General features: G+C 41.7%; 1 protein-coding gene across 12 annotated transcripts in view; it reads right to left on the reverse strand.

Moving 5' to 3' along the window:
* The window catches only part of cdk14 (cyclin dependent kinase 14), a 592,120-nt gene that overhangs the window by 181,183 nt on the left and 383,007 nt on the right, over window positions 1-27,930 (reverse strand). For all 12 annotated transcript variants that reach the window (XM_048521834.2, XM_048521892.2, XM_059638483.1 and 9 more), the window contains one exon: window positions 2,784-2,832. In XM_048521834.2, coding sequence (XP_048377791.1) covers window positions 2,784-2,832 — 49 coding nt within the window. The remainder of the gene's footprint in view (window positions 1-2,783; window positions 2,833-27,930) is intronic.

The following is a 27,930-nucleotide window of genomic DNA, read 5'->3' on the forward strand; positions in this document are numbered from 1 at the left end:
CTAGACTATGCACTTGATTCTATGAGCAAGCAAACTTTATCAAGTTTCTAATAGACAGTGCTGTCAAGTATTCAAATGTTATAATTTCATGATTGCTAGTTTAGTAATACAAATATTGATCTGTTCTGGACTTTAACTTGTAATCGATTAACCTCTTCAAATAAGTGAAGATATGCACGCTTACTGTAGGCAATTTGAACGTGTACATAAGTTGTGAACTGTATCTTTAAAGAAATTGCTGATTAGGTTTCAGAGATCCTGCATTTTCAGTTCAGCCCACAAAAATTCCTCGCTGTCAATTTTTAGAGAAAGCAAGCACAGAACTGAAGAATGCATGTGTCTTGGAAAAGAGAATTCATTACTTAGCAAGAAATGTGGGCTTGACGGTTCCCAGGTCAGTCTTGCCTGGTCATGGGCCTACACACCACCAAACAATTTCTACAGCTTAATTAAGATGTTCACCTACAGATGTGATAGCAAAATATAAAACTGCTACTCACTATAAGAGCAAGGGAGAAAAAAGAGAATTACAGGCCAATTAGCATGGCATCATTCTTTGGGAAATGTTAATATCTATTATTACATGTCATCAAGATGCTTAGATAATCACATTGCTAAAGTCAGAAAGTTTTTATGAAAGGAAAGGAGGGTTTAACAAATCTATTGGAGCCTTTTGCAATACAACTCTCAGGGTAAACAAAGGAGAACAAGGTCTACAGCATGGCAAGATTGCAACAAAGTTATTGCGCACAATAAGGGTTCATACTATCACAGATTGGTTAACCATCAGAAAGCTAACAATAGGAATAAGCAGATAATTTTTTGGCTAGCTGACTGTGACTAAATGGGTGTCAAAGGATCAGGGCTATTTATGACTTAGCTAAAAGGGGACCCCGGAATATATCCCAGTTTGATGGTGATACCAGTCTAAGTGGAACAGCAAGCTGTAAAGCGAACACAAAATAATAATTAAATGGGTTAGTGGATGGACAATAAATTGTTGGATGAAGTATTTTGTGAGGAAAGACAAAGGTAGAAGGAAAAACAATAATGAGGAATTATTAAATGTTAATGTTGAGAGATATTTGGATATTTTCTTACGAAGGGGAAAAAGGAAAGTTAGCATTCATGTACAGAAAACAAATGATGTTTTGTTTTGCTGCAATGGCTAGTGTGTAGGAGTTAAGAAACTGGCTATGATCGTACAGGGCTTTAGTGATGCAAGTCATGAAGTACTGCACACAGCTTTGGTCTTCAGTTCCAAAAAGAAATCACAAATACTTTGAAGGCAGTGCAGCATATGTTTGCCAGATTGGTTCTTGGGATCATTCTGCTTTCTTATTATGACAGGCCGAACTATTGGATTTATACAATCTGGGCTTCATAAGAACGAGAGGGAACTTCATTGAAACAAAAGATTCTGATGGTAGATGTAGAGTTGATGCAAAGATCTTGATTTTCCTGGCTGATGAACCTAGAGCAAGGGGATACATTCTAGATATACCAGGTTGATATTATATGATTAAGGTGACGTGGACTTAATGGAATCAAGAGATAGGGGGATTGAGTGGGCAAGTGAAATTAAGGTCAAGGATCTGCCATGATATTGAAAGGCAGTGTAGGCTCATGAGGTGGAACAGCTTAATTTGGCTCCTCCTCCTCTATGTCCTAACATTCAAAGATAATCAAAACATTTTCCATCTATTATGCTCTGTTAACAATTTATGCCTGACAAATGCCCTATGTACCAGACAAAGCAAGGAAGGTGTATGAAAAAGTTCACTAACACAGCACATTACTCTAACTGCTCATAACAAATTGCTTAAATGGGAAAAACTTCAAGAGTCCAACAGATCGAAGAGCTTTGCCATTCATTTTCTCACAAATGAAGTTGGTGTCAATACATATCATTTGCTCCTAACATCAATATTTATTAGTTACATAATAATAGATAAATATTTTCACATGTATACGGTTTTCAGGCTCCTCACCAGTTATCTTCATCACTATTTCATTTTACATTCAAATTACTTCATTCAATAAAACAAAGAATTGATCCTGAATCTCAGTATCAGATTCTGCTGGAATGCCATTCTCTGTTCCATGAGCTTGGCCACATAATGTACAAGGCTCTCCCCTTGTTAGTGTAACTCTTGATTTGTCCTTGCATTAGAAAAGCATAAACTGTCAGCTATGTAACCATCAACACACCTCTAATAAAGTTGGTTTGTTAATCAAGGATTACCACTAAATCATAAGTCTTTCAGCAAATGATTACTTCAAACAAAATGAGAACTATATATATAAGACCACTGGATGTACATTGTTATTGTTTTCCCCAATCTATTCACTTTAAAGGAGCCATTTCTATCTGCTGTACGATTACATAATTAAAGTTGGTGAAATTTGGAAAATATCAATATAAATATGACATAATTCGAAGTATATCTAAAGGGTTACACTTCTGATGTTATATTTGGCAACTGCGTTGCCATCTATGTATGTGAAAGTGTCCTCTTCAAAATGACAGCATTAACTGTTTCACTGAGGAAATTGATTCCAATTTACAATTGTATAGACTTTCAATATTCATCTTGCCATTGCATCTATGGTGACTAATGTAAGATGTGTTTCTATGAAAATAACTTATTGCCAAATATACGCATTGTATCCATTTTCCACAACAAAATGAAACAAAGCAGCAAAAAGTACAATTGATGGAACCGGAAAAGACAAAGATAAAGATAAAGGTATAAAGGAACTACAATCTATAAAAGACTTACTTATTCCATGCATGTCGAAGTTTTTTAGAACTATACTGTGCGAAACGATCTGCAAGAAAAAGAGATGGGTTACGTGTTTTCTCACAATCAACTATTTAACTTAATCAATATGCCATTACCTTGAATATAAAGACAGAGTTTCAGATAAGATTCAGAAATTATCATGAGATGCTCATATTTGTAATGCTTTTCATTTACAAACATATAAGTCTATATAATTACAACATTTATGCAAACAGCATAAAGCATAAGACACTACACAGGAAACATCAGACAAATTTTCTCCTGCATCTGAAGGTGCTTCATTCAGCACCTTTAATGATTGAAGGCATTTAGATCATTGTTCATTCACTATGTAAATCTTATTAATTTATCCTGCAGAATTTACCTGAGCAGATGCAGTTGGATCATTAAATCAGGACTACACACCGATATTCCCAGAATTTTCGCTTTTTTAAATTACCACAAATCTAGCATTTTGCAGAATGCAATTTGTGTTCGCTGTAATGCTAGTCGATAGCTAACTATACTAATTACCTTGGAAAGACTCGACAGTATAAAGTGATAACAGGTAACACAAGCCTGCAGCATTACTAGATAGTACAACAAAGTGGCTTAGTGGTTAGTCCCTGGCATTGTAAAGCAGCAGTACTATGGTTCAATTGCAACCTTGGGAGTTTGTGTGGAGTTTACATGGTCTCCCTGTGTGTCAGTGGGTTTCCACCAGGTGCTCCAGTTTCCTCCCAAAATGTAAAGATGTGGAGGTTAGGTGGAATGGCAATGCTAAGTTGTCCAGTGATGTACAGGTTAGGTGGAATAGCCATGGTAAATGCAAGGTTACGGTGAAAGGGTAGGGAACTGGGTCTGGGTGGAATGCTCTTCGGAGGGCCAGTGTGGACTTGTTGGGCTGAATGACCTCTTTCTGCACTAAGAGGATTCTACGATTACTCCTATCCAATGTACATCACACTTACGAAGAAACAATCAAATTGCATTTGCAGAGAGACGAAATGTGAATTGCATGAAGTTGTACTTCTGCTTTTTGAGGCCTGGGCCAGAGCCCGCTTGTATCAAATGACTGCAAATTCAGTCACCTCATCATGAAAAGGACTTGACTGTCTTGAAAAGACATGTTCAACAAGGAAGGCTTTGATGTATGAACAGTTAGAGTGTATATGGAGGACGCTAGACTGTATTATTTAGAAAAGTGATACAATTGAAGTTTTCATAAATATGAATGACATTGACAAATTTGATGCTGTCAAAACTTCACTCTAACCAGAAATTAGTAACCAGGGAAAGTCACTGAAGTTGACAAAACAAATTTGGGACATAATTTGGTGGTGTCTAAGCAGAAAACGTTGACGAGTGAAATGAGACAGTGGGAATTTGAAACAAAAAACAGAAACTGGTTTGTTAGACCTTTTTCAAATTTATTCTCAAGGTATTTGAAAAAGGCCGGGCTCTTTCCAATAGCTACCCCATGCTGTTGTTGGACTTTTCTTTAAGTGTTGAACCTTTGCAGTAACAGGGTTGCTTGATTAGTTAGGTATGAAATTATTAGATACTAATCCAGTCATAATGAAGGAAAAAGATTATATGTCCAAGTTAGAGTGATGTATGACACAGGAACTGCGGGACTCATGACATTAAGGCTCCTGATCTTCAGAAGAGTAGACAGCATGGAGCTGAGAAATGTTGTCAAAATATCCACAGCACACTACTGCAATCCACAGTCTTGCATCACAGTAGCAGAACTGCTGATCAAGTTTGTACTGAATGTGCTCAGCTTCTGCAAGCTGCTGCAGTAGCCCCTACTAGGGCAAATAACAAATTGTCAAATAACATGTCCTGAGACATGTAGAAGGTTTTAAATTGTGGAGAAGGCAGGGTAGTTAGCTCAGAACACCCAACCTCTGCCTTTCTCTTGTAAACACAATTTTCTTATGATCAATGGAGAGCTCCATATCAATGGTCAAGGTTTCAGCAATGATTAATCCACAAAATATCAAGTTTTTTTTTGGTGGGGACAGTTTGCAGCTGAGGTGTTTCAGATGGTCATAACTTGACATTTATATCATGCAATTTGCCACTTGTTGGCCCAAGCCTCAACATTGTTCAGTTTCTGGTTACAACTTGTGTGGACCACTTCTGTATCAGATGGTGATGTGAATGAAGTTGAATACTGTGAAAAATGTAACTAACTGGCCTACAACTGACCCTTGTTTCTGCTTCTTCTTTAATTGCAAGGCACAAACAGTACCCATCACAATTCCACCAACGTCTAGCAGAATCCATTTTCACTTTGGGGTCAGAAGCAAAGTTGCTCAAATGTGAAAAATTTAATCAAATGTATTTCCAATTTCAAACCTTCTGTTAGTTTCACTTGGCCTATCACAACTCTTACCTTCTCTTTATCAACTTCAGTCTCTATCTTGGAAATAGGCTTTAGTACAATACCCACGATAAGTCCAAGGGCTCTCACACGGTTATCTAAGCTACATTTCAAACAAAGACTATTTCATTCTCTTAGAGTCTGTCTCCAACATGTCTGTCATGATGATTTCACATTCTGCGTCACTGCTTCCAATTCTTACAAAGGAAGAGCAGAGGTTGGGTGTTCTGAGCTAAGCACTCTGTCTCCTACAGCCTTTAAAGCCTTCTGCATGTCCCAACACATTATTCCAAACCAACAATTCCACTTCCCACAACCAAAAATGGCAGACCCCTCAACCAACTGTTCAATTTTGCACTCCTACTTTGACCCCTTCCCCTCTTCTCAGTATCACAGTAACGTTTCCTTGTCCTCATCTTCTCCCACAACCAAACATCTTTCCTTCTAATCTGTGTCCAGCAATACAGAGAAGTCATTATTCACAATACACTTTCCCATGCCTCAATCATTACTGTCCCAGGGGAACTTCTAGACAACTGCAAATGCAATAGCATTGGTACTTTCTTACCTTCTCTTTTCACATCATTTAAAGCATCACACTCTTCACAGTCAAATAGTGAATTGCCTCTATTTCTCCGCTTTTGAATTTAGAATACTTTATTCAGAGCTTACAGCACTCCGAGCCAACCAAGCCAGGCAGTCAATTTCTGGTTGTCATGTTAACTCTTCATCCCACTACCAATCCAGCATCTCTGTCTTTGAACTCGAAACTTAATTCCAATGAGATTTCAGGAAAGCCTGAAAAATGACACTGCCTCTTTCAATTAGAAACTTAGGAACTTTCTAGAGTTGGCCAAATAAGCCAGAATGAGGAGGAATGTCTTCTCTCAGAGAGTCGTAAATCTGTGGAATTCCTAATTGTAGAAGGCTCTGAAGCAGATCCTCAAGTAAATTCAAGGCGGAGATATATGAATCAAGACTTGTGTGGAAAAAGCAGGAAAGGAGTTGAGCATTATCAGATTCAGCCATGACCTCATTCAACAGCAGACTCAATGGGTTGAATAACCCACTTCTCCTTCTATACCTCATGGTCTTATGGACTCAACACTGACTTCAACAATCTCAGATCACTTTTTTTCTGAAAAACAACTATCGAAGATGATTCTATTCTTTTTATTCATATGCCTCTGCACCAGTCCTAACCTTTACTCCTTCAGGTCCTTTATCATCTCGATTTGCCTTAAGTCATCACCCTTTGCGTCACATCATGGGCGGCACGGTGGCTCAGTGGTTAGCACTGCAGCTTCACAGCACCAGGGACCCAGGTTCGATTCCAGCCTCGGGCAACTGTGTGGAGTTTTCACTTTCTCCCCGTGTCTGCGTGGGTTTCCTCCGGGTGCTCCGGTTTCCTCCCACAGTCCAAAGGTGTGCAGGTTAGGTGGATTGGCCATGCTAAATTGCCCGTAGTGTTCAGGGGTGTATGGGTTATAGGGGGATGGGTCTGGGTGGGATGCTTCAAGGGGCAGTGTGGACTTGTTGGGCCGAAGGGCCTGTTTCCACACTTGAGGGAATCTAAAAAAAAAGTTATTTCTCTTGCTTTCTACTTTATCAAAAACTTTATTTTATTTTCCTCCTCTGCTGCCCACTTTCCCGGATTCTTCAAAACTTGTTACAACCAACATTTTACATTTCTGCCCAACAGTTAAATAACTAGAAACAGTGGTCAAAATTTAAGGGCCAACATTTCCAGTTGACATACGAACTCCTAAGCAGAATGTAGATAGCCATAGAAGCCAGGGTCATTGTTCAGTAGTAGACAAAAAGGAAACTGGAAGAACACAGCTGGTCATGAGGCTGCATCTGGAGGAAAGGAGCAGTCAACGTTTCAGGTATTGCCCTTCGTCATTCCTCCAGAAGCTGCCTGGGCTGCTGTGTTCTTCCAGCTTCCTGCCTGTCTACCTTGGATTTCAGCATCTGCAGTTTTTTTGTCTAATCATTCAAAGGGACAGACACCACTGCAAAACAAAAGTGGTCACAATGCAACAGTGGCCATTGTTGTGGGTGGGTGGATGGGGGCAATGAATCCTCCTCCTCAATGCCCTTAATCTGATCTCACCCACTTAGGGCTGAAAACTTCTCCACATACTTCAGCAGCATCCATTTCTGACAGCAGGGCTACCAATCTTGCAATGTTAAAGGACTTCCACTGGACCTCTAGACCTGGAAGCCAGCACACTGCCCCGAGTTGGACAGACTCCAGGAGTCACTTATTTGGACGCCTCGTCCATCACTCTTGCAAGGTCCTGCCACCAATATTTTCTGGTTCATGACCCACAGTTCATCCTGACAATGGAATCAGAGCTCAGTTAAAAAATCCCTTCCCACTGATTGAACTTATCTCTACACAGAACCCACCTTAGTTGTAAGGTATTTTTTCCCCCTTGTTATTGCAGATTTCTAGTGCTTTGTTTTTACATTATAAAATGCAACATTTTGTTTTGCCAAACAAACATCAGTTTAGCAAAGTGGGTCAAAATGCGTTGGATTATTTCCTCAAACAATGTTACTGGCACAAAGTACAACACTAAAAAAATGTTTTACAATTTGGAATTTACTTAGTTATGTAGTTAGTTTTAGATGAACAATTAATAATTTAGCAAGTATTTGATATGCGGGATGAATTTGTCTCTATTTAAAATAGGTTTACTGCATAGAATCAGAATGCTAAACCACAGAAACAGGACATTTGGTTCACTCAATTAAGAGTAAGATGGCATTTCACTCCATAAGAAAGATTTAGTAACAATTCCACTCTCGCTTGCTCCTTGTACTTTTCAAATATTCCTTTTTCCAGTATTGACTTTTTTTTTTCAGGATACAGCTTCAACACGTTTGCAGGAGAAGAAATTCACATCCTGATCAGTGTGAAGGAAGTTTCTCCTCAATTCCTTCTTCAATTAGTTTATCATCTCAAATGGTATCTTACCAAGAAGGAAAACAAGCTATTAGTCCTACGCAACTTAATTCTAAATGACCTTGATGACCTTAACAAGTTCACCTCGTAAAAACTGAAAGAACTGCAGATACTGTAAATCAGGAACACAACAGTTGCTGGAAAAGCTCAGAAGGACTGGCAGCATCTGTGAAGAAAAATATCAGAATTAATGTCTTGGGTCATTGACACTTCCCCAAAACTGATGGTAGCTGGGAAAATGTCAGTTTATATACAGAAACTCGGGAGGGGGATGGGGTAGGGAGTAAACAATAGGATAAAGCCTGAAGAGAGAGAAGAGCAGTTGGATGAACAAAGGAGCTGACAATTATCTGGCTAGGCGGGTGAATAGTTATTAATGGGGACTGTTAGAGACACCTTGAGATATGTCTCTCTAAGTGATGCAGAGCATCAAGTGTGCTATTGTAGTGGCCAGTCTGCTTGTCACCTCTTGCTTTCAACTCTAAGTGCTGGTTAACAATATAAACTACGATGGGAAGACAGCTGAGTTTGTAAGCCTCTCTCACCAGTATGAAGCAAGCTTTATGTAGTGTCTCGTCACAATGACACGCTTTAACTCTGAGTCACTTGCAGATCCAGACAAATCTACAGGGACCTGGAATCTGAGAGCAGGCCACTGCCACCACCATCATCCCTAGATTTACCACTCGGAATCTGGGATGGTACATGGGTGCAGAGGCCTAGTAAGCCATTCAGTTCTTTCAAAACTGCTACAAAGTTTAAGGGAAAAGAATGCAACCAGACAGACCATTTGACATTGCCCTATGCAGTAGAAATGAAAACAAACTTAAGCCTGTTGACTGAGTAACATATTACCAACATCTGGGGATTCTGCCAAAAATTGGAAAAGCTATCCCATAGACTAGCCAAGTAACAAATTAGCTATAATCATACTCCCACGATCATTTCTCACAGACGTCCCAGATATCACCACCTCTGATTATATGCTGTCACACCTGCGGGCCAGATCCAGATATAGGAAAAGTACAGTGGTACATAGTCAAGAGGGAACTGTTCTGGGAATCCTGAACATTCACTCTGGACACCGACCCAACAAGTCTCTAACATCCTGCGGCTTATAACCATTGATTAGAAACTGAACTAGACCAGACAGATAAATAAATAGTGTGCCGACAAGAACAAGTCAAGAGTGGTTAGAAATTCTAAACTCCTGTCTTCCCAAACTCTGTCCACCAAACAAGGCACAATCAGGACTGAGGTGAAAACTTAGCTGAGTAAGTATAGCTACAACAAAACTCAAGAAACTCGTCACTGTTCAGGACAAAGTAGTCAAATGATCGAGAGACAGTAAGAATGGCCGATGCTGGAGTCTGCGATAACAAGGTGTGAAGCTGGATGAACACAACAGGCCAAGCAGCATTCGAGGAGCAGGAAAGCTGATGTTTTGGGTCTGGACCCTTCTTCAGAAAAAGAAGGGTCCAGACCCAAAATGTCAGCTTTCCTGCTCCAGTCAATTAATTGACATCCTAACCCTCAACATTCATTCCCTTCACCACCACTGCACCGCGGCAGCTGTATGTAACTCAGTAAGCCTCCTCTAAAACCAAATTCAAAATCAGTGATCCGTATCACCTTGAAGAATGAAGGCAACAGATGGAGCAGAATACCTGCCAGTTGACCAACGCAGCAGCCTGACTAGAAATTTATCACCATTCCCTCAGAGTCACTGGGTCAAAAACTCTCTTCAAAACAATACTATGGCCAACTCTACATTCTAAGTTCTGCAGCTGTTTGAGAAGGCCACTCACCACTGCCTTCACCAGAGCATTTAGGGATAGACAATTAATGCTGATCCAGCCAGGGACACGCATCTTCCATGAAAGAATAACTAAGTTTGAATGAGTAAGGGGTGTAACTGGCTCAGCAGCAACCAAATCAGCTCCCTTGAAGACAAAAATGATCACTGCATCTGGGAAGCAGCTGGAAAGATGGACAGAGCAGTACCTGGAATTCCAAACAATGGAGAATGCAGTCACTGAAGAAGCTTTCAGTGCCATTCCAGACTTTCACATCATGGAGGTCACAGACATTGCTCTCACCAGCTCAATTCACTCACTAGGAAATGACAGAGTTCTACGTGAAATGATCAAAGTGACTCTGGATTTGCATGTTTTTGCTTTTGTAATGTCTCTTCAGATCGAAGAATTTGGTCTGTTCTTCATACACCATATCTATTAGCATTATATGTAAGATTAGATCCTTAGAACAAATGGCATAGTAACAGGGCCAAACAAGGCACTGCTCCTCAAATCTCCTCCCATCATTCCTCGTAAGCCTCAGTTTCCCATTATCCTGATCTGATTGTCTAGCTTCCCTGAATTCCATCTATACTACCTGGCTGATCGGATTGTGGCCTTAATTTCACTTTGCTGCCTCTCCTCCACAACACTCAACTCCTTTATCAATTAAACATCTGTCAACTCCACCCTGAATATATTCAGTGGCACCATCCTTAATAACAGATTCCAGCATTTAGTAACATCAGATGCTAGGCCAATTGGCTCATAATTTTCCAATTTCTGTCTCCCTACTTTCTTGAATAATGGTGTAACCTTTACGTTTTTCAAACTGTTGGGGCCTTTCCCGATGTCTCACAGCTTTGGATGATTACAATGTACTCACTTCCTCAAACCACATTTTTTTAAGTTCCTGGGACACAGGCTAATTGGTCCAGTGGTGAACAGGGAACGGTACAGACCCTTTGGCCCACGATGTTGTGCTGACCAATTATCCCCCTCTAAGATTAATCTACCCTGTATACCCTACATTACACTATCCTCCATGTGCCTATCCAAGAGTCGCTTAAAAGACTCTGAAGTATCTGACGCAACTGCCACTGCCAGCAGCGCATTCCACACGCCCACCACTCTGTGTGAAGAACCGAAGAACCTACCTCTGACATCTCCCCAATAACTTCCTTCAATCACCTTAAAATTATGCCCCCTCATAATAGTCATTTCTGCCCTGGGAAAAAGTCACTGGCTATCCACTCTATCTATACTGCTCATCATCTTGTACATCTCTATCAAATCACCTCTCATCCTTCTTCGCTCTCATGAGAAAAGCCCTAGCTCCCTCAACCTTTCCTCATAAGACCTGCCCTACAGTCCAGGCAGCATCCTGGTAAATCTCCTCTGTACCCTCTCTGGAGCTTCCACATCTTTCCTATAATGAGGTGACTAGAACTGAACACAATACTCCAAGTGTGGTCTAACCAGAGTTTTATAGACTAAATAGTTTTCTCAGTTCTTTTTCTTTAGTGAACATCATTTATGTAGATGTTCCAATCTTTCACTTCTCTTTTTTTGAGATTTTGGAATTTTTTTTGCAGCCTCTCCTGCAAAGATGGATTAAAAATAATGTTCAAACACTTCACTAAATCCTTATTTCCTGTAATTAATTCAGTCTCAATTATCAAGGGCCCCAACACTCACTTTAGCTTCTTTTATTTGATTTATGCAAATATAGAAGCTTACACATTTATATATTTCTCACTAACTTTCTTTAAGACTTGAATTTCCCCTTGTAGTATTTTTTGGTCACCCTTACACTTTGGCTTCTGAAACTGCCCCAATCTTTTCACCACCACTAGATATTGAGAGGCAGAGAGGTAGATTTTAAAAATCACGTTACATGGATAGAGCCAGACGAATAAGAGAATTTTAGAGGACTGGGTATATGCAACTGTAACCACGGCCTTTTGATGGTGGAAATGAAGGGAACTGGGAATGTTAACATACCTGCAAGATGGATAGGACTGAAGGATAACATAGCAATGCAGAAAAGCGAGGAAAAGGAGAGAACTGAAGACAAGGATGAGAATTTTACAATTGTGGTGTTATTCAACCAGGAGCCAATGTTGATTAGCGAGCACTGGGTCAAGGTATGGATGTTATTTCTTTGGAGGCAGCTCAGAGAAGGTTCACAAGTTTGATCTCTGGTATGGAGGAAATGTCTTATGAGCAAAGGCTAAAAACTGGTTGGAACTCTACTCACTGGAGTTTAGAAGATTGAGAACTGATCTCATTGAAACATATTGGATTCTTGCAGAGGTTGGCAGGATAAATTCTGAGAGGATGATTTCCCTGATGGGAGAGTCTACGACCAGAAGCATAGTCTCAGAATAAAGGGGTGCCATATTAAGACTAAGATGGGGAGGAATTGTTTCTTCTCAGATGGTGAAGAATCTTTGGAACTCCTTGCCACAAAGAGCCATGGGAGTACAGTCCTTATACATATTAGTTGGGGAACCAAGAGTTACAGGGAAAATACAAGAAGGTGGACATGAAGAATATCAGAACAGCCATGATCCTACTGAATGGCAGAGCAGGCTCAAGGCCTGAACGGCCTACTTCTGTTCCTATTTTAGTTGGTCATATGGATGGAATTTGTGAAGTTATCAGACCACCTTCTTGTTTTGGAGCTATCATAGAACCTCTGCTGTGTGGAAAGAGGCCCTTCAGCCCAATAAATTCAAACTGACCCACCCCCCTATAACCCACCTAATCAACTCATCCCTGGAGACTATGGGCAATTTAGCATGGCCAATGCACCTAGCCTGCACAGCTTTGGACTGTGGGAGGAAAGCCACTCAGATACGGGGAAAATGTGCAAACTCCACACAGATAGTTGCCAGAGGCTGGAATCGAACCCTACAGTTCCTGGTACTGAGAGGCAGCAATGCTAACCACTGAGCCACTGTGCTGCTTAGGACATAAATTCAACAATGTTATGAGATGCTTGAGCCTTCATGTTTTATTTATATAGCACCTTTTGAAGTAATAAAATGTTTCAAGACATTTCATAGAATAATAAAACAAAGTGTGTTATCAATCCAGGTAGGGAGATAAGTCAGTTGAAGAAAAATTAGATATTGAGGACTGTCTCAAAGAAAGGTGAGGCAGACAGAAGTAGGGAGAGCATTCCAGAGTGTCTTAGTAGTTAGCACTGCTGCCATATAGTGCCAGGGATCCACCTTCGATCGGACCTTTTGCCACTGTGTGTGTGGAGTTTGCAGATTCTCCCTGTGTCTGTGTGGGTTTCCTCCCACAGTCCAAAGATGTGCACGCTAGGTGAATTGGTCATGAGAAATTGTCCATAGTGTCCAGGGATGTGGAGTTTAGGTGGGTTAGACATGGGAAATGCAGGGTTACAAGGATTGCAGAGATGGGATGCTCTCCGGAGGGCTGGTGTGGACTCAAATGGGCTAAATAACCTGCTCCCACACTGTGGGGATTCTATTCTATGATTCCAAAGCTAGGTCCATGAAAACTGAAAGCAGAATCTTTCAAGTAGCAAACTAGTCAAAACTGGGGATTCATGAGAGGTGAGAATTAGGGGAGTCTGGATATCTGAGAGCTGAGAGCTGGGGACAAGGAGGGGGAAGGCCCCAAAGTGTTTGCAAACAAAGTCGAGTGTTTTAAAATCATGGTGTTGTTTTACTGGGAGCCTTTGTAGTTCATTGAGAACAAGGTGATAGGACATGGCTTGCTGCAAATTAAGACATAGGCTGCCAGAATGGCTGCAGGTGTGCGGAGGATAAGATGTGGGAGACTAACTGGGATTGTGTTGAGCCTTGTGATGATAAAAGCACAAATGAGGGTTTCAGCAGATGACAGGATGTTGAGCAATGTTATGGAGGGTGATACAGCTGACGATAGTGATGACACCGATGGGGTTGGACGGTCACCTCCAAGTAAGATGTGACACTAAGGTTGTGATTAAACTGTTGCCAGGGAGATGGATAGAATTGGGAATTAGTGACTCAGGGTAGCATCGCTGTCTTCAGCTGGACTAAAACAGCCTGGGATACATGTGAAAGTAGATACTTATACATCATCTCAATACTCTTGGGTAACTCCTAACAATGAAGCAATCTTTAAGGAAAGGAAAAACTTCAAACATTCATTATCATAGTAGATGCCGTAGTGCAGTAGCATCAGGGTTAGGCTAAAAGATTTATATTCCTGTTTGGTGTAATGAGAAGCTAAGAAAGACATCCATCAGCTTGTATTTTTAGCTGATGTCACGAGCAAATTCACAAACTGTAGACCTTAGTGAGTTTCTATGAAAAGGTTTACTTATTTATGTGGCTCATAAATGAAAGTGGTAGATTGTTAAACTATATTCGCACTTTGACAGTAGTTCATCTTTAGTCTAATGATACAGCTTGTTAATCTTTGCAAATTAAAATTCAGAGCACATTTAGCACTGATGTTGTTTCCCACAGTGTATCGTCACATGCCTTGAAATTGAGAGAAATAAAAAAAATTGCAACTGTAGAGAAAGTAGTTGCGTGCCTGTGGTTAATAAAACAAAAATAATTCTTTTCATCACAAAATGAAATTGATGGATTATTACTAGCAGCTTGTTATTGAAGGTCTCCAGTTTGAGCCTGTCACTAGTACATGGAGAATGTGTTTGCATTTACAATTGTGATACTTGAAGTACAGACCTGTTTCAGATATCTAGTTATTATTTCCATTCAGCTCAGTGTGTAGGTCTCATTGGGTTTGCATTGCTGACAAGTGTCAGAGGCTAATATAAAATTAGACAACTATATTTTTTCATGACATAAATAATGGTAGGTCTTTAGATCTGCATTGGGTGGGTGTGTGAAGGAGGTGGAAATTCAGTTTTAGGGCACGGAATAGGTAAAGCAGATTAGCCAATTGTGTATCAATCCCAACATTTTCCTTTTTTCTGAATTTACAATTTAATTCAATTCTTAAGATGGCATGGCAGTTTAGTTATGGTTTTCTGAAAGTGTTGTGGAATGAGATCAATTAACAGCAATCAATACAACTGCAATTAAAATTGTTTTATACACTAAACTTGTCAGGTTTTAAGGTTCAAAGAAAGGAAAGGTACTTGTGAAGCAATATTGTTCTTACTCTAAACATAACGTAATTAAAGATTGGTAGGTTGAATGTAGGTGTGGATAGTTTGCAAGCATCAAGCAACAATAGAAGATCCTTTGCCTTGTATTTGATGACATGGTAATTTGGAATCCAATTTTATTTTATTGTTCACTGTGTTTAATGCTTATTTATTAGTTACATATGTTAACACATACTTTGAACGTAAGCTCAGCAGTTTGTTCTCGTATGAGATTTATTTATTAACTATCATTGAAATACATATATATGTGTAGCTAACAGACATACTGATTATAAATTGATTTGGTGCGTTTGATTATTTGCTAAGTTATTGATACCTCACGATAGTCATAAAAACTGCATTTTGTCTTCATTAAAATAGAGTAGAATCTTCAGCTTTTAAAAAAATAATTGGCAGGATTTTAATGTGGCGATGAAACTAATAAATAGTATTTTAGAATATGAAAGTGTTATTAAATTGAAGTCTTAGATAGGATAGAAAACCCTGATTGATACTTGTTTTGGCACTTTGGTTGGTAAAATTAACAGGGCAAATATCAGCTCCTAAATCATTACCACATCTCTCCACTGAGCAACTAGTGCAAACAACAAGTTGCATTGTAATTGCAAAGTTGTTTCTTCAAAAAATTGTTCTGTTGATTAAACTAAATTAAATTCTATGAAAATCTTCGGCAAAATTTAAGTCACTCTCACATATTTGTATTAATGAAGTGCTTTCATCTGAGGATCAGTGGCTTAGTGGCTTGAAACCCGTTGACCTTCCTGAAGATTATTTACTGTGGCAACCTAACTCAGCAGTACATAGCAAAATCCAAACTTCATCAAAGGATATTTACATCAATAAAACAGGTTTGTTTCTGGGTTTTTTCTGAACCAGTTGAAAGTCAATGACCATGTGCAACACCCCCACAGAGTCTTTCACATTGCACTGAAGTCTAGTGGCTTACACATAGCTTGGGATGAAACCGAACTGTAGCTGCTGCTGAGGTTGCAATCATAATTTTCACACTATTTTACTTAATAAAAAAAGTCAGTTGTTCAAACCTTCAGTTTTTATCCCCCCAATTGGAATCCAGTAACACTACTGAAAGCCCCTCCTGCATTCTGTGTGAAGAGCCCCTGAACAAAGGAGTTAGCAGATTGTCTGTGTACAGACATTTATTAGCACTGTAGCTAGGTACTCTGAGAAGCAAACTGACTTGCCTTCTGATGGCATTCGTTTCTTAGAAAATCTCCATGTTCAGCTGCAATTAAAATCTGTGACAAATTTTAGTCTTTGCATTCATTCGGCTAGCTTGCTTACAGCTGAAACTGATAAAATTGATGTAAATTTATGCTTGGGAGTAAAACTTACTTTATAATCACATTTCAAGTGCCCTTCCTGACTGAAATTCAGTATATTGGAAGAAGAAAGAATAGCGAAAAGAAAATGAACATTTTTTGGGCAAAGGTAGCAGGAACTGCAGATGCTGGAGAATCTAAGATAACAAGGTGTAGAGCTGGATGAACACAGCAGGCCAAGCAGCATCAGAGTACCAGGAAGGCTGAAGTTTCAGGCCAAGACCATTCTTCAGAAATGCGGGAGGGGAAGAGGGTTCTGAAATAAACAGGGAGAGAGGGGGAGGTGGACAGAAGATGGAGAAGATAGGTGGAGAGGAGACAGACAGGTCAAAGAGGCAGGGATGGAGCCAGTAAAGGGGAGTGTAGGTGGGGAGGTTGGGAGGGGATAGGTCAGTCCAGGGAGGACAGACAGGTGAAGGGGGCAGGACAAGGTCAGTAGGTTGGAGTTGGAGGCGGGTCTTGAGGGTGGGAGGAAGGGATAGGTGGGAGGAAGGACAGGTTAGGGAGTCTGGGATGAGTTGGGCTGGTTTTGGGATACGGGGCAGGGGAGATTTTGAAGCTGGTGAAATCCAAATTGATACAATTAGACTGCAGGGTTCCCAAGCGGAATAGGAGTTGTTTTTCCTGAAACCTTTGGATAGCATCGTTGTGGCACTGCGGGAGGCCCAGGATGGACATGTCATCTAAGGAATGGGAGGGGGAGTTGAAATGATTTGCGACTGGAAGGTGCAGTTGTTTAGTGCGAACTGAGCGTAGGTGTTCTGCAAAGCAGTCCCCAAGCCTCCACTTGGTTTCCCCGATGTAGAGGAAGACACAACTGGAACAACGGATGCAGTATACCACATTAGCAGATGTGCAGATGAACATCTGCTTGATGTGGAAAATCTTCTGGGGACCTGGGATGGGGGTGAAGGGGGACATGTAGGGGCAGGTGTAGCACTTCCTGCGGTTGCAGGGAAAAGTGCCAGGTGTGGTGGGGCTGGAGGGGAGTGTGTCAGCGGACAAGGGAGTCCTGGAGAGGGTGGTCCCTGTGGAAAGCAGATAAGGGTGGGGAGGGAGAAATGTCTTTGGTGGTGGGGTCGGATTGTAGATGGCGGAAATGTTGGAGGATGTTGCATTGGATCTGGAGGTTGGCGAGGGGGATTCTGTTTTGGTTTTTATTGCGGGGAAGAGGTATGAGGGATGAGTTGCGGGAAATATGGTGGAGGGCGTTCCCAATCACTGAGGGGCAGACGGGGTGGGGGGGGGGGGGGTGGGGGGGTGCGGTGGATGTTGCGGTCCTTGAAAAACAAGAACGTCCGAGATTTATGGGAGTGGAATGCCTCGTCCTGGGAGCAGATGCAGCCGTGGCAGAGGAATTGGGTATAGGGGATTGTATTTTTGCAGGAAGCCGGGTGCTAGGTGGTGTATTCTAGGTAGCTGTGGGAGTTGGTGGGCTTGAAATGGATATCGGTTTGTAGGTAGTTGCCAGAGATGGAGACAGAGGGGTCCTGGAAGGTGAGGGATGTGCTGGAGATGGCCCAGATGAACTTAAGGTTGGGGTGGAAGGTGTTGGTGAAGTGGATGAACTGTTCGAGCTCCTCTTGGGAGCATGAGGTGGCACCAATACAGTCATCAATGTAATAGGGGAAGAGGTGGGGTTTAGGGCTAGCGTAGGTACAGAAGAGGGATTGTTCCACGTAACCTACAAAGAGGCAGGCATAACTTGGGCCCATGTGGGTACCCACGGCCACCCCTTTGTCTGTAGGAAGTGGGAGGAGTTGAAACAGAAGTTGTTGAGGGTGAGGACGAGTTCAGCTAGGCGGATGAGGGTGTCAGTGGAGGGGGACTGGTCGAGTCTGTGGAAGAAGCGGAGGACCTTTAGGCCACCTATATGGAGAATGCAGGTGTATAGTGACTGGATGTCCATTATAAAGATGAGGTGTTGGAGACCGGGGAACTGGAAGTTCTGGAGGAGGTGGAGGGCATGGGTGGTGTCACGGATGCAGGTAGGGAGTTCCTGGACCAAAGGGGAGAAAATGGAGTCGAGATAGGTGAAGATGGTTCGGTGGGGCAGCAGCAGGCGGAGACAATGGGTCGACCAGGGTAGTCAGGTTTGTGGATTTTGGGAAGGAGATAGAAGTGGGCGGTGCAGGGTTGGGGAACGATGAGTTGAGTTTGGAGGCTGTGCGTGGAAGGTCTCCTGAGGTGATGAGGTTGTGGGTAGCCAGGGGTGGGGTCATGATGGAGATGAAGTGGTTGAGGGAGGGTTGGAGGCCGTGGGGTGGCGTCCAGGAGGAGGGAGTGTGTTGGAGGCGGGAGAAGGGGTCAGTGGAGGGAGGGTGAGGCTCACGGTTGAAAAAGTAAGCGTGGAGGCAGAGGCAGCGGAAAAATGCTCAGTGTCCAAACATGACCGGTATTCTTTGATGTGGAGGGGGGCAAAGGTGAGCCCTTTTCTTGAGCAACATTTGGAGGGAGTAATAGTCAACTGTTCACTGAAGAGGTATCTGGACTATAGAATGTGCAAGTTTGAGAATAGCTGGACCACCCCACTCAGACAAGCCAGCTCAGTTATTAAGTTGGAGGGCAAGTTGCAGGGACCTACAAGATCGGAGAGGTTTTATCCTGAGTAAAGTCATGTCCCAGAGGGGGAAAAGAATACAAGCTCAGGAACGGGAAGATCTGACTGTTAGGGAGCCAGCTATCAGCGATTTTCAGAGAATGTTGAGATGGAGGTCCTGCAGACACTGATCCTGCCCATCAGGCACAATGTGCAGACTCTTTCCAGGATCTGAGCAACATGGGATGCGACAAGATGTATGGCAGAATCGGTCAAGATCTCCTATAAGGCCTTTCTCACGTTAGGCGTGTATCACTCCATCTTTATGCTTTTCACAAAGGGGTGAGCTGAGTTTCTCACTACACAGTGGCAATTAAGGGGGATTATTTCTTCTTAAATGCTTTGTTGATGGCCAACTGGCCTCATTACTATTCAATTCTCCATTTAACTAAACTTGCCAAACCAGCTAGATGTTGACAGTTAAACCAGAACAGGAGTGCTGATGAATTCAGTTTCCTGCTTGCTCTGAACAACCTCAGTATTGGACACCAAGCACTAACATCTCCAAGCACACTGCATGGGCACATGCAGCTCATGTCCATGGACACTGTCTTGTGAAAATGTGCCAGCTTCTAACAACTCTCATGGCATTTCCCCAATTCACTGAGGGGACACTTCTGCATTTTAATGGTACACTTTTGCCTGAGCTGCATTGTAATGCTGCTGCAGGGACACACATCCAGCTCATTGCTGAGCAATTCCCCACACAACTGAGACTGGCCTGATCCACATGGCATCCTCAGACTAAGCTGGCATCATCTCCAGACAAACTTCAGGAACTGTGCAGGGAGATGCAGACTCACTTTGCTTATTCGGATGCACAACGAGCTTTAAAAGAAGACACAGGCACAAGGTATGCTGGTGATCTCTGGGATATCTGCCAGGTGGCAAGCTGTTCTGGGACACTGTGTGGTCAGAAGAGTGTGTGATTAAACATCAGACAGGACCTTGGAGCAAGGCAGGTAATTGCTGAGGTACGGCAAGGGAATTCAACTGGCCCCATGAGACAAACACCAGCCCCTAGCAAACCCCATCCCTCCCAGGGGCACACAGGCACAACCAGACATTGCAACATAGAACTTTGTCATTCAAAAAAGAAAGATTCAGTCCCGTGTAACTTGTGAAGACAAAAGGAAAGACTGCAAGGAAGATAGTCACAATGCAGCCCAAAGCACAATGTTTCTGAACGCAGTCCAAGGGAAAGCAGCATGAAACAGAAATGTGGTAGTAATATGGGGCTCTATAGTTAAAGGAATAGGTGGAGTTCTCTGTTGTCAAATGCTGTATTACCAGTGTAAGGATGTCTCATGGCACCTGGAAGAGAACTTGTAAAGGGAAGGGGTTAAGATAACAGAGTGTGGAGCTGGATGAACACAGCAGGCCAAACAGCATCTTAGGAGCACAAAAGCCGACGTTTCGAGCCTAGACCAGGGGTTAAATTCAGTTGTCAGAGCCCATATTGGAACAAGCTAATAATTCTGCTAAAACAGCGGTAGGAGTTGGGTAATAAATTAAAAAGCAGGACCCCAAAGGTTTTCCCAAGCCATGTGAAAATTGGTGGATCAGGAGGGTTAGCACATGGTTGAAAAGCTAGCGTGGGAAAGAGGGGCTTCTTTTTGTGGGACATTGACAGCAGTTCTGGGATAGGATGGAGCAGTAATAATAGGATATGCTCTTCCTGAACCAATATAGTATCCACTTTCTAACAGAAAGCGCAACTAAGAAAGTCCAAAGCCTTTAAAAGGATTGGGGGAGGGGAACTTACAAGAAATGTCAGTCGGGTAAATATAGAGAAAACTGCAAAGGAGAGTAAGGAAGAGCAAACATACATGGTACAGAAATAAACTGTTATAAAACTGGAGTGCAAGAAGTCCCTTAGACATGAAATGAGGGGTACTCCGATTAAAAATTAATGGAAAAGTCTGTACATCAATACACACTATCTACATTAAACAAAGGGAGCTGGAGGCACCAGACATACTGAAAATTGTTGAGGTTGCTACTGAAAAATCAGCTGTGAATTAAAAATTCCAGGATATCCCATACTTAGATTCAACAGAAAAGGTGAATGTGTAGATAGAGTAACTATACTTCCTTCCCTGGCATTATACAATATCCATCAGCAAGATTAAAACAGAACTCCCTGTGGATAGAGGTATGAGATAATAAAGAATCACTAAGAGGTGCAGTCTACAAACCATCTAACAATCGAAGGAAAATTCTCATGGCATTTCCCCAATCCACTGAGGGGACACTTCTGCACTTCAATGGTACACTTTTGCCTGAGCTGCATTGTAATGCTGCTGCAGGGACACACATGAACTCATTGCTGTGCATTCCCCACACAACTGAAACTGCCCTGATCCACATGGCACTCTCAGACTAAGCTGGCATTATCTGTTGATAAATTTCAGCAGCCCTGATATTGGATGAACAGAAAAGTTTTGTAAGGAGGGTAACTGGAATGAATTCCAACAATGGATGCAGGATTGCTCACTACTCGAATATGCTGAAAGCCCAATAAGGCAAGGTTGGCTATTAGATGAAGGAGGAGCTAGAGAGGTGAGACAGAAACAGACTGGCTGCAGACCTGAGTGACAATGAGGTTAAAATCAGCAGTGAGTGTGGAGAGGTCCCAAATGAAGATAGACTGGTGGTGGACCTGTGGGGGAGTTGGGAGCGGCAGCTGTGAGAAAGGCTGCAGAAAGCTACGGCACATTTTCCTTGAATAATCACAAATGTTTAACATTTTATAAAGTGAGAAAGACAACTAAAGGAGATATGGGATGAACACAACAGTTCCCATTATCTCCAAAGGAGATATGGGTAGTTCTGTAAATGAAGGAGAAATGATCTTGTTTCAGAAGTTCAAGTTGTAGAATAAATTTGGATAGACTTTAGTAATTGGAAAAAAGACAATTTATAGACCACTGATAGTAGGTACATTGTGGAACAGAATGAGTCATTATTTAATGGGTCTTGTAAAATAAGGAACTGCAAAAAGTGTAATTGATTTTAATTTTCTCATACACTGAATGAATCAGATCAGCAGAAATAGCTCACAGAATATATTCAGGGTTGTTTCGTAGAACAGGGTGCTCTGGAACTAACCAGGGTTGCATTATTTTAAACCTAATGAGAAAAGATAAAATTAATAATCAGAGAGAAAAGCATCCTTTAAGCGAGATTGATCATAAGAGTGGGATTTCATTTTAGTTTCAGACTAAGAAATACAGGTCCATTACAAGTGCCTTAAACTTAAGGCTAATTCAAATGTATGAAGATAAATATTAGCTAACTTGACTGGGTGAATCAGTTTAAAGGTAGGATGGTGTCATATACAATGGAGTTGTTTAAGCAATGAAAATCACCTTTCAGAAATACAATATCTCAGTATGTGGTGGGGGGGGGGGGGGGAGAGAGAGAGAGAGAGAGAGGAGGTGGTGCGGTGGATGTTCCATCACCGAATATGTTCAAGGCTGGGACAGACACAAGGTTGTTCTTAGGGGATCACAGAGCAGGTGAGAAGGTGGATTTGAAGCCGAACGGTGGGGCCGGCACAGTCAACATTATGGACTACTCCTGCTCCTGACCCTGGGGTTGTATTTCACTGTAAGAAATGTTGAAATTCAAATGAAATATCAAATCAAGCTCCAATCTTTTCTCTCAGGTGAGCATGAAAGGTTTAAAAGAGGAACAGTGGTGTTCTCCTCATCTCCTCATTCTTTAATCAATATCACCAAGGCAGATTAGCTGGCCATTTATCCCACTCTTGTTTGAAAAACGATACTGTGCACAACTTGGCTGCTACATCATAGAACCTACAGTTCCAAGTATTGACTGTAAAGTACTTTAGAACTTTACATGGTTAATCAAAACTTGTCTTATGTTTTAGTGTTTTTAATGTTTCTTTTTCCCCCAGTAGTTCAATAAGAACCAAAGCCCGGTACTAATATCTGTAGAAGGGGGTAAATAATCATGGTAAAGAAACATAACTATAAGAAACACCATGTCAGGAATGTGAAGGATAGTGAAAGGACAAGTGGGATCCAATGCAAGAGACTAAGTTGCAGAATTTATTTTTCAAAGGTATACATTGAACAAAAAGATCCAACGTTCAAAATAACTTTCATCTTCAGCTCATTTAATGTCAAAGCTACATTTCTGAGAATATTCAGCCATGAAATTGGAAAATCTTGAAGTTACATTTCAGGGTTTGAAATGTGATGGTATCTATTGCCACCTGCTGTTTAATTTTGGGTATACATTTAAATACACATTTTGCATATGGCTAGCAATAAAATAAATACATTTTAAAGTATTCTCATAAAGATGCATTTGCTTAAAATATTTTGAAGGTACGTTAAATGTTATAAATACAGCCAATATGCTTTTGTCCTACACACTCAAAACATTGATCAATATTTTTTCTATTTTCTGCTGTTGCATCAAATAATTCCCCACTGGCGTAGATCACCAAGGCTTTAATTATTATGGCAACTTTCAACACTGAAATTCAATACAGTGTATTGAGATGCAAAGTAATTCACGGGAGATCTGATAAGAGTAAATATTGTGCGGAGTTTACACATTCTCCCCTTGTCTGCCTGTGTTTCGTCTGGGTGCTCCAGTTTCCTCCGACATTCCAAAGATGTGTAGGTTAGGTGGATTAGCCATGGGAAATGCAGAGTTATGAGGATTAGACAGGGGTGCATCTGGGTGGGATGGTCTTTCGATGGTTCACATGGATTCAATGGGCCAAATGGCCTGCTTCCACACTTGTGAGGATTCTATGATTCTAACAAGACACTTGGGTGTTTGTATTAATGAGATGTGCTGTAGATTTACCTTTGCTAACTTAGAGAAAGGAATTGATTTAGCCAGCTTTAGAGCAGAATTGCTCACTTCCTGAATCTGTTTTATGCGGTTGGAGATGTTTTAATTCATATTGCATTTCTTGATAGGCCAGTTCAAGTTAGTTCTTGTCACACGTTGCCTGTTTTTACATTGTCCACTTCTCGTGTTTTTAATCTTTAGGTGCATTCAAATGATTTCACCTCAGTTTGGGTCTGGAAGTCATAAATTTGCTGAGTACACATGCAGTTTGTGTGCTAGTGTTCGAGAATGTGAAGGATGTTGTTAATGGCTTGAACAGCTTGCCAACACACGAACACACACGTCAACCTACTGTCAATATACCGAGATAATAAAATGTGAGGCTGGATGAACACAGCAGGCCCAACAGCATCTCAGGAGCATAAAAGCTGACGTTTCAGGCCTAGACCCTTCATCAGAGAGGGGGATGGGAGAGGGTTCTGGAATAAATAGGGAGAGAGGGGGAGGCAGACTGAAGATGGAGAGAAAAGAAGATAGGTGGAGAGGAGGGTATAGGTGGGGAGGTAGGGAGGGGATAGGTCAGTCCAGGGAAGACGGACAGGTCAAGGAGGTGGGATGAGGTTGGTAGGTAGGAGATGGAGGTGCGGCTTGGGGTGGGAGGAAGGGATGGGTGAGAGGAAGAACAGGTTAGGGAGGCAGAGACAGGTTGGACTGGTTTTGGGATGCAGTGGGTGGAGGGGAAGAGCTGGGCTGGTTGTGTGGTGGAGTGGGGGGAGGGGACAAACTGGGCTGGTTTTGGGATGCGGTGGGGGAAGGGGAGATTTTGAAGCTTGTGAAGTCCACATTGATACCATGGGGGCTGCAGGGATCCCAAGCGGAATATGAGTTGCTGTTACTGCAGCCTTTGGGTGGCATCATTGTGGCACTGCAGGAGGCCCATGATGGGCATGTCATCTAATGAATGGGAGGGGGTTTGGAAATGGTTTGCGACTGGGAGGTGCAGTTGTTTATTGCGAACCGAGCGGAGGTGTTCTGCAAAGCGGTCCCCAAGACTCCGCTTGGTTTTCCCAATGTAGAGGATGCCACACCGGGTACAGTGGATGCAGTATACCACATTGGCAGATGTGCAGGTGAACCTCTGCTTATTGTGGAAAGTCATCTTGGGGCCTGGGATAGGGGTGAGGGAGGTGGTGTGGGGTCAATACACCAAGCTAATCAAACATTCACTAGAAGTTACTGTGCACAGTGGCTTATGAAATGATTGACTGATTGATTTATTTATTTTCAAGTATAGCCATTGTACAGTGAAAAGCTTTGTTTACCAGCAGTACAGGCAGCTCACACCAAGCAAAGGATGTCCAGATTGAAAAGACTTAGAGGCAGACAGGTCACATTGCAGGTTAAAAGAACATTATTAGTAATTTTTACAGGTTTAGAACTTCTGTTTAAAAGTGTGGAACAGTTATGAGAAATGTTAGAATTAGGCCTGGTCTGGGAGCTAGCAAGGAGTTTGTCTGGTGTAACAGCAGTTTACATTACTTGGAATCAAATCATTAAATGAGGAACTGCAACATCTCTGCTCTTGCTCACATTTAGAGGGAGATGGTTATAGTTGTTGGGGGTCTATCATCTCAGCTCTACAAAGTCAGATCAGGGTAGATATTTTCTAATCAACGTCCTCCGAGATTTCATTACACATCTCTCGAGCAGGTGGACTTGAACCTGGGCCTCCTGGTTGACATAAAGATACTACCACCACAACACAACAGCCCACATGCAATGACCTGGGGCCAACCAACTTCAGGTGTTTTATCAATGACCTTAGAATGACAAAGGATGGGGAAATTATACTTGGAGCTGCAATGACATTGGAAAACCACCATTAACCCAGGTTCCAAGGAAGGGTCATTTCAGACATGAATTGTTAACTCAGTTCCTCTCTCCATAGATGCTGCCAGTCATGGAGTTTCACCAGCACTTTGTTTTTATTACAGGTCTCTAGTATGCCAAGTACTTGGTTTTTATTTCAATGATAAACATTCTTATTGTGTACAATAGGTAGGTTCCAGAAAATGTGTCAAAGTAGTTTACGGGCATAGAAAAGCGAAAGGTTAAAAGGACTGCCCACACAAATACATAAATGAGTTTGAACAATCTTCATCCAGTCGAAGATGCATGCAGATTTTTCTCTCAGGGAAATCACATCAAACATTTTGGCATGCAGACATTTATGCCAATGGGTGTCTGATAAGTTTCAAATTAGACAAGGGACCAAGTATCATAGTGTTGTCAGCTTTAGTCGACAAAACTCTGCTTACAACTGACAGAACTTCACACACAGAGTCTGGAGATGTCACACTGAACATTAAAGGCATGGTGTAACAACTCTACAACACAGGGGATGCCAAGCAATGGAAAACCTCAATACGGTTCACAAACAAGTGTGTTTCCTCCTGGGTAGGAGAGTTTGTCATTCATTGTCAATGTCATTAAAACGGTGCGAGACACTAAACAAAAGGTCAAATAAAAGCTGGTAGAAAATTTAGCCAAGCTCCATAAGCTAATGATAGATTTTAAACAAGAATCAGAATCTTCAGAGATTAGTGACGTTGGAGCGAAAATTAAACCAAAAGAGTTGGAAAGGCCTGATTGGCATAGTTTGGCTGAGATTTTTTCCCACTGCTTTCAAAACTGAAGGAAGTTCTGAATCCGAGTGGAAAGATCAAGAAGTGGCATAACAGGCAGCAACTGAATAGTCTACATCATTGAAGGGGATTACAGTAATGGAAGCATCTGCAGTTAAAAGGAGTCAGAACCCCATGCAGCAGAGCGAACAACCACCTATCTCAAATTCAACTTTGCCATGAGGGGATGAGGTGATTAGAAAGGGTTGTGTTCAAGCAAAATGTTTGACTGCTCATCTTCCAAGGAAGAATTACCAATTATATAGAGGGACATCAAACTCAAACTTATCTCCTTGTAACACAAAAGCATGTTTCATGAATAATTCAAATCACTGCGAGGGAAGGACAAAACCTAAAATATTCGAGAAATTAAAGTGATAAGTCCATCTAATTCAGCACAAGCTAAAGAAGAATGATAATCAAACTCTACTGGCAAAACTTGCTCCAAAGATACTGCTAAGAAGAGATGAAAAAGATATAAAGATCCAAGGTACTGCTAAGAAAATAAAACAAACAATTGTCTGCCACAGCAGGAACCATACCAACAGTTATAAAGAATAAGCATACAAAGTCCTCAGCGAAATAAATGCAAAGTCCCTCCAGCTCAAGAGAGAACTACAGACGTGAGACTGTCACAAAGACACTCCACAGCTTCTATCCAACAAGCTAGCATTCTAACTCAAGGAACATGTAGCTAATCCATGACAGAATGTCAGGCAAACTACCTGGCTACAGAGTGGATCTGTTGAGAGGGGTATGGAGGGTGAAGCTGTATGTTATCAGGGTACATGTGGCACCTGGTCGATCAACTTTAATGTATCCATTAATTCTGCTGTCAACATCCTATCCTGCATCAAGCATTACTTATTCATCAGCCCTCCGTGCTGATCCAATTGGCAGCCTACCTCCTAAATCTCAAATTTACAACTTCTAGCAAACCCCTGCAAAGCCTCTCCCTTTTGTAATCTCTTTCAACTCCTTCCAGAATTCCATGTTCATCCAATTCTGGTCACTCATGCAATTTCACTTCTTTTACCTCACCAATAGGCATCAGCCAGGCCTTCTCCCATCTTGGTCGTATGTTCCATGATTCCCTCCTTCACCCTTTCGAAATTTGTAGCAAGACATTTCATAAAACCATATTGTGTGAGAGCTTTTAGCCATCTCTTATAATTTCCCTTCCTTTAACTTGATAATGGTTGCTGCTGAACTACACCTTGATGAAGCATCTTGACATTTGTCATTCAGTGAAGCTATGTAATTAACGCAAACACCTCATCACTTTAGTCAATCTGATTTTATTTATTTTGCAACCCAGTAAGTCCTTTCTCTAACTGTTGATTTTCAGCCCCCTCGTGT

This window comes from Stegostoma tigrinum, chromosome 2 (assembly GCF_030684315.1).
Source record: "Stegostoma tigrinum isolate sSteTig4 chromosome 2, sSteTig4.hap1, whole genome shotgun sequence".
Lineage (NCBI taxonomy): Eukaryota > Metazoa > Chordata > Chondrichthyes > Orectolobiformes > Stegostomatidae > Stegostoma > Stegostoma tigrinum.